The 7,817-nt window shown below is 41.9% G+C and overlaps 1 protein-coding gene across 4 annotated transcripts in view; it reads left to right on the forward strand.

Moving 5' to 3' along the window:
* Positions 1-7,094, forward strand: part of tjp2a (tight junction protein 2a (zona occludens 2)) — a 40,662-nt gene extending 33,568 nt beyond the window's left edge. For 3 of the 4 annotated variants that reach the window (XM_014022585.1, XM_014022588.1, XM_014022584.1), the window contains 9 exons: positions 848-1,058; positions 1,133-1,233; positions 1,311-1,535; positions 1,623-1,724; positions 3,111-3,326; positions 3,452-3,466; positions 3,857-3,934; positions 5,230-5,315; positions 5,398-7,094. In XM_014022585.1, coding sequence (XP_013878039.1) covers positions 848-1,058; positions 1,133-1,233; positions 1,311-1,535; positions 1,623-1,724; positions 3,111-3,326; positions 3,452-3,466; positions 3,857-3,934; positions 5,230-5,315; positions 5,398-5,548 — 1,185 coding nt within the window. In that variant the 3' untranslated portion in view covers positions 5,549-7,094. The remainder of the gene's footprint in view (positions 1-847; positions 1,059-1,132; positions 1,234-1,310; positions 1,536-1,622; positions 1,725-3,110; positions 3,327-3,451; positions 3,467-3,856; positions 3,935-5,229; positions 5,316-5,397) is intronic. The other variant, XM_014022586.1, reaches the window with a different exon arrangement.
* Positions 7,095-7,817: the final 723 nt, after the last annotated feature.

A 7,817-nucleotide genomic window follows, 5' to 3' on the forward strand; every position in this document is an offset into this window, starting at 1 on the left:
CTCTGCTGCTTTTAGATACAGCTCTGCTGCTTATAGCTACAGCTCTGCTGCTTTTAGCTACTGTTCTGCTGCTTTTAGATACAGCTCTGCTGCTTTTAGCTACAGCTCTGCTGCTTTTAGCTACTGTTCTGCTGCTTTTAGATACAGCTCTGCTGCTTTTAGATACAGCTCCGCTGCTTTTAGCTTGCGTTTTAGCTACAACTCTAGTATTTTTAGTGGCTGTTTTGTTACTTTTAGTGTCCATTTAGCTTATTTCAGCTTTTGCTGCTGTTTGGCTATTTTATTATGTGTTCTTAATTGTAACATTAGCATATTTTTTAGCTAAATTTAGCTTTTGTTCTTTTAGCTAATTTACTGTTTTCTACAAATGTGCTAATTTTAGCTTTAGAAACTGTTTTGATCATCTTTTGAGCATCTTTTGTTAAACAACTTTTGTTTTGCTAATATCATATTTTGCCACTTTTGGCTATTTTTGTTATTTGGTAACTTTAGTGTTTACTGCTTTTCTTTAGTTTTAGCTACCGTTTTGCCAAATTGAGTTTTAGCATCTGTTTTTCAGTTTTATGTATTTTTTTGTCTAAATATTGTCTTTTGCTTTTAGCTGCTGTTTTGCTTATTTTTAGCTTCTAGCTACTATTCTATTGGTTTTAATTTTTAGCTTCTTTACTTTAGCTTATGTTTGGCTCATTTCAGCTTGTGTTTTGAGCATCTTTATGATATTCATTTTGCTGGTTTTAACTTTAGCAGTTCAGTTTTAGCTCAAATAAATTTCGGCTGGTGTTTGTTCCTCAGTTCCTCTGTAAGCATGAGGTGCCTGACGTTTAAGCTCCGCCCCCTGTGTTTCCAGGACCGTCACGCTCTGCTGGACGTCACTCCCAAAGCCGTGGACACGTTGAACTACACGCAGTGGTACCCCATCGTCATCTTCCTGAACCCGGACAGCAAACAGGGCGTGAAGACCATGAGGAACCGCCTCATGCCCGGGTCCAACCGCAGCGCCAGGAAACTCTACGAGCAGTCCGTCAGGCTGAAGAAGACCTGCTCTCACCTGTTCACAGGTGAGCGGCTCTCCCACCCTCCTCCCACCCGCTCCGTCGGGAGGATTTTTCTGATCAGTTCTCATTTATTTCAGCAACGATCGATCTGAACTCTGCGAACGACGCGTGGTACGGCAGCGTGAAAGACTCGATCCGGGAGCAGCAGGACCGAGCGGTCTGGGTTTCTGAGGCCAAGGTGAGTCGTCTGATCCGCCCCGCTGATTGTGTGCCATCGTCATTTTTTGCCGTCACGTTTCGCTCCTCGTTCTCCAGATGGACGGTTCAGAGGAGGACCTGGACCTCCACGACGACCGCATGTCCTACCTGTCGGCCATGAGCGCTGACTACCTCAGCATGGACAGCCGCCTGACCAGCGACTACGACGACACGGCGGACGAGGGCGGAGCTTACACCGACAACGAGCTGGACGAGCCCATGGACGAGCCGCAGCCCGTGTCGGCCATCAGCCGGTCGTCGGAGCCCGTGCTGCCGGACGAGGTGAGGCGTCGGCCCAGAGGAGACATGTCGTTTTTAACCAACCTTCATGTTCTAACCGTGTGATGTCATAACCCTGCGTCTGTGTAGAGGCCCCACCCCGTTCCCCCACGTATGAAGAGAGCAGGAAGTAGAGAGATGCTCAGCAGAGATCCCAGCCCTCCTCCTTCTTTTGTCCCTGAACCCCCGAAGGTGAGAACCTCCCTCTGCTCCCCTCAGCCTCCATCTGTCTCAGGTTTTACCGACCAACACGACAGAAACTCTGTTTTATAACAGAAAACATAAAATACGTTTAAAATTTTATAACTAAAATGTGTTTGTTGGGTCCAAGTTCTGTTGTGTTTCTAATAAAGTTTGACCATCTGCAGTGAAATGTCACAACAAAGATAAAAGGAATGGATCACTTGCTGAAATCTAAAATTAGCACAAGGTTAGCGAAAGCTAAAGGCTATGGTGTAGTGTTAGAGCAGCCAGCTTTGGACCAGAGCGTCACAGGTTTGACTCCCTGCCATGCCCATGTGCCATGGTGTCCTTGAGCCAACACACCCAACTCCCAGGGCGCCTACATAGCTGCCCACTGCTCCACTTGGGTGTTTCTCACGTGTGGTGGGTCACCTGCAGAACACAAATCTTGTCATGGTATGGGAACATACACTGATGACTAATAAAGTACCTTTACTTTACCTTAAATAAAACACACAAAGAGATAAAGAAAGATAAACATAAAACTTAAATCAAAGCTACTTACTAAAAATGGCAAAAAGGTCGTTAGTGGGAAAAGGGTGCCACAAAGGGTAGCACAAAGGCTAGCTCAAAGTAGCATGAAGGCTAGCTCAAAGTAACACAAAGTCGAAGGCTAGCTCTAAGTAACACAAGGAGTAGCTAAGGCTAGCTCAAAGTAGTTCTGCACAAAAGTTAGCTCAAAGTAGCACAGAGGCTAGCTCTAGGTAACACAAGGGGTAGCTCTAAGGCTAGCTCAAAGTAGTTCTACACAAAGGTTGGCTCAAAGTAGCACAGCAGCTAGCTTAAAATAGTAAGAAATTTGGCTCAAAGTAGCACGAACGCTAACTCAAGGTTTATCTGAAAGTAGCACAGAGGCTAGCTCAAAGTAGCACAGAGGCTAGCTCAAAGTAGCACAGAGGCTAGCTCAAAGTAGCACAGAGGCTAGCTCAAAGAAGCACGAAGGCTGGCTCAAAGTAGCACGAGGGCTGGCTCAAAGTAGCACGAGGGCTGGCTCTAAGTAACACAAGAGGTAGCTAAGACTAGCTCAAAGTAGCACAGACGCTAGCTCAAAGTAGCACAGACGCTAGCTCAAAGTAGCACAGAGGCTAGCTCAAAGTAGCACAGAGGCTAGCTCAAAGTAGCACAGAGGCTAGCTCAAAGTAGCACAGAGGCTAGCTTTAAACAGTATGAAGGTTAGCTCAAAGTAGCACGAACGCTAGCTCAAGGTTTATCTGAAAGTAGCACAGAGGCTAGCTCAACGTAGCACAAGTGTTAGCTAAAAGTAGCACAGAGGCTAGCCCAACAGATCCTTCTCATTAAATCTCGCCTGACATTTTTAGTCTGTTCCTGTTTCAGGTCCGGTCCCAGACTCGCTCCGACTCGACGCGGAGCTACGAGTCTCACTCCAGCAGCACCATCAGCAGCGACGCCGCGATCGTAAACAGACCGGGTCCCCCGCCCGTGGCCCTGAAGCCCACCGTGGCCCGTCCCAACCAGCCGTCAGAGGATCAGAGCACAAAGAAAGAGCAGGGGGAGGAGGAGGACCCCGCCAACAAATCCTTCCTGGGAAAGGTCTGTTCAAAGATCAACAGATTGTCTTTTCCTCCTCCTTCCTCTGATCTGTTGTTTCTGTTCTTTACTTAGTAAATTATTTGTTTTGCTTCTCTTCCTTTCCTTGCTTTCTCTTTATGAAATAGCGGGCGGTTAATCAGGTAACTGTCTGTTTCAAGCCTTCCACAGATGTTTGCTATAGCTGAACACTCAGTACTGAGTCTTTATGTTATTTAAAAAACGCTTGAAATTTATTGAAAAATGCAGCTTAAGTTTTATTTCTGAGCTGGAATTAATCTGACTTCTTTTAAACAATTTTATTAAAGAGTAAATGTTTATTCTCGTTTACCTGAAAAATGAACTGAAAACATATTAAAACAAAATGTAGGAACCCTCACCTTCATCTTCATCACTTTTCACATTTGTTTTTTGACTTCCCTGTGAGTCGTGCCATCTGGTTGTGCAGCATCTGTTTATGAATTTATTCATATTTTGAATTTTATTTTTTAGATCCAGGATTAATTAATTACCTCCGACTGATTTTCTCGCAGATTAAAGCCTTTGAGAAGATGGACCACCTGGCCCGAGCTCAGAGGCTCCTGGAGCTGCAGGAGGCGGAGAACGCTCGAGTCAGTAACGTGCATGCCTGCAACGTGCACAACAGTAACGTGCACGACAGCAATGTTTCAGCAAGAGGATGCTTTCAGCTAGATTTGACCTCAAACACAGAAAATGATCTTATGCTTACACAACTGTACAATGGAATCAACCAGAGAGTTTTAAAGTCATTAAAACAGAAAAAAACAGTATTTTCTCTGAAAACACTAAGAGCTGAATGAAGGAATTACTGAATAAGAGTTGGATGTTAAAGATTAAAGAAGCAGAACATGAGTTAAAAGAAGGAAAACAGAAGTAGAAGCAGTAAAATATTAAAATTAAAGAGGCCCAATTCATAGCTAAAATGCTAAAGTTGCAAAAACCGTACCTAAAAGCTAAACATAATGTTTAACAGCTTAACAAAATGCTAGCTTAAACTTAAATGTGGCTAAACACTATTTGTCTTAAAAGCCAAGGAATTTGTAGAAAAGTGCAAGGTTCATATTTGTAGCACAGCAAAGTGCTAGGGATGCATAGCACAGTGCTAGGGATGCATAGCACAGTGCTAGGGATGCATAGCACAGTGCTAGGGATACGTAGCGCAATGTTGGATATGTAACAAAATGCTAGGTATATGTAGCACAGTGCTAGGTATATGTAGCACAGTGCTAGATATATGTAGCAAAGTGCTAGGAATACGTAGCACGATGTTGGATTCATAACAAAATACTAGGTATATGTAGCAAGGTGCTAGGTATATGTAGCAAGGTGCTAGGTATATGTAGCAAGGTGCTAGGTATATGTAGCAAAGTGCTAGGTATATGTAGCACAGTGCTAGATATATGTAGCAAAGTGCTAGGAATACGTAGCACGACGTTGGATTCATAACAAAATACTAGATATATGTAGCAAGGTGCTAGGTATATGTAGCAAAATGCTATAGCACAATGCTAGGGATACGTAGTGCAATGTTTGGTACATAGCAAAGTGGTAGGGATACGTAGCATAATGTTGGATTCATAACAAAATACTATGTATATGTAGCAAAGTGCTAGGTATTTGTAGCAAAGTGCTAGCTAAAAGATAAATGACAAAAAACAAAGGTTCATCTTGTTAAAGTGAATTTCTGTGGACAATGTTTTTGAAGGAATTGGAACTGAATGTTTTGTTTTTATTTGTATATAAAATTCTGCTAAGGTGGATGTTTCGAGCTGCCAGAACACTTCTCTCCTTTGAGTTGGTCTAATGTCATGTGATGTTTGTTTTTTCTTTGTTTTCCAATACTATCGGTTCTGACATATCTGGGTTCATTCCTGTTTCTGCTCAGTTGGAAATTGCCCAGAAGCATCCAGACATTTATGCTGTCCCAGTGAAACTGCCAAAACCCAACCTAAACCGCCCGCAGCCGATTGGGTGAGAGCCTCTTCTGTCCATCTGAGAAACCAGCAATAATACCAGTTTTGATCTGAATTCAAGCTAAACTGTTTTTCGTCAGGTCCAACGCCGAGCCGCAGGCGATGCCCAGACCTCCATACTCAGAGACCAGAGGACACGAGGACAGGGAGGTGGAGTACCGGCGCCAGCTGTCCGACCAGGCCAGGAAGGGATACTACAACCCTCAGAAATACAACGACACTGAGCTGTGAGGCGCCCAGAACCAGGAAGTAAGCCCGTGGCTCCGTCACCCGYCTGGTTACAGCTTCTCTGAACTCTTTACTTGCAGTCACATTTCCTGCCGAGACGTCCGCTTCAACACTGATTTCAGATTATCTTTTGTTTTTAATTATTTTTGAAGCTGTCGTCTTTATGTTGTACAGAAAGTGTGCGTCTGGTTCTGTTCTTCACGAGTAAAATGTTCTGGTGTAAATATTCAGTTTGTTTCCGTCTAGTTCAGTTTCCTTTTTATTAAACCCAGTTTGAGCCTCCGGTGTTGGACTGTTACCGCTGAGCCACAGAGGAACTGTTCAAGTCCAACAGGGAAAAACTGTTGAATCTACCAGAAATAAAGAGGGGTTTGAGGTGGCCGCAACTGAATTGAGAAGGATTTGAGACACTTGCAACTAAATTGAGAGGTTTAAGAGATCTGCAACTAAATTAAGGATTTAGGAGGCTTACAACTAAATTAAGGTTTTAAGATGACCACAACTAAATTGAGAAGGGTTTGTGACGCTTGCAACTACATAGAGAAGGGTTTGAGACCTTCGCAACTAAATTGAGAAAGGCTTGAGATTCTCGCAACTAAACTAAAAAAATTTGAGATGCTTGCAACTAAATTGAGAGGGGTTTGAGATTCTTGCAACTAAACTAAGAAAAGTTTGCGATGCTTGCAACTAAATTGAGAAGGGTTTGAGACTCTTGCAACTAAATTGAGAAGGGTTTGATGCTCTTGCAACTAAATTGAGAAGGGTTTGAGATTCTCGCAACTAAACTGAGAAGTTTGAGATGCCCACAATTAAATTGAGAGGTTTGAGACTTGCAACTAAGCTAAGAAAAATTTGAGATGCTTGCAACTAAATTGAGAGGTTAGGGACGCGTGTAGTTAAACTAAGAGTTAGTTTAGTTTTAATTCTCTGTCATCAGATTGTAACAGTCGGCACAGGAGGCGGACGTTTCTTTCACCACCCTATGGAACATCTCAGATCTAGTTTTCACATTGATACTGTTCTGTCAGTCCGTTGCTCGCCTCTACATTTCACGCTGGACACTTGGTCCTCGGTGCGCTGTACGTGGGTGGAAGCTGTGCACTCTGGGAAAACTGTCAAGTGCCTTCTCGTTTTACCTTCTGAAGACTGGCTTTGAAAATCTGAACCCAGGTGACAATCCTGTGCTGTTTTTATTCCTTATGATTAAAGAATTATTTGTAAACTTGAAATGGAAACACCTGCTGTTACTTTCTTTGAGCTTCAAATCCAAACTGGAGTTGAAGTTACTCCAAACACAACTGTTCCTATTTGTGTCTGTGTTGAACTGAAAAGCTCCTGTGAGTCCTGAGCTGGACCTGAGGCAGAGTCGTCACCTTTTTATTGCAGATATTTTTGTACCGAATCCAAACCCGCCGTGCACGAGTGTCGGGAACCTGGTGACAATCATGTCTTTTTGTTTGTGACTTTCACCGTTTTGTAGTGTTTGACCTCCTGAGTGTTTCACTACTCGCTCTCTGAAAAGTCCAATAAAACGTTTTTTTACACACTGGTTTCTTTAAGTTTCAGTTTTCTTTCTGTTGTTTGTGCGGCTGAATAGAAACACAAAGTTACGTTCAAAGGTTTCATCCTCTCATCGAGGGCATGGATGCCTTATTTTGTGTTTCTAAAGATAAATTTGTGTTTTTTCCAGGGTGGAACAATTCCACAATGACAAAAACTGAGTGAACTGATTTTTCAAATCAAAGAAAATGTTACCAATATTCAGAAGCTGTTTAATCAGAGAAGGCAGTTATAATTTGAGCGGATTTGGTAAATTTAAAGTTTCAGCAGTGAGAACTACTAGAAAAAGCTTTTGTGTGTCTGTGTGTAGTGTGAAACTTTGGAATTGAATGTAGTTAAAAATAAAACAATTCAGATATTCATAAATTCCAAATAAGATATAAAAAATGATTTAATTTCAGGACAAGTGTGACGATGGTGGTGTTTGACTTTGTGGTTGCTCTAAATGAACAGTTTTAAGATTAGGCATTACTATAATAGCAAGATTGTGATTTTATTTTTATAAATATTAGGATATTAAAATGGTATCTGTAATTAAGATGTTGTTACATTATTGATTTATCATCCTTACTGCAACATATATAATTATTTTGTTAGAAAATAGTTTTATGTGGTTATCAATATAAGATTTTTTTTCTTCTGCTACCTTTAATTTTATTTTATTTCATTTTATTTTTAGATATTAAAATGGTATCTGTAATTAAGATGTTGT

The sequence above is a fragment of the Austrofundulus limnaeus genome, unplaced genomic scaffold (assembly GCF_001266775.1).
Source record: "Austrofundulus limnaeus strain Quisiro unplaced genomic scaffold, Austrofundulus_limnaeus-1.0 Scaffold336, whole genome shotgun sequence".
Classification (NCBI taxonomy): domain Eukaryota; kingdom Metazoa; phylum Chordata; class Actinopteri; order Cyprinodontiformes; family Rivulidae; genus Austrofundulus; species Austrofundulus limnaeus.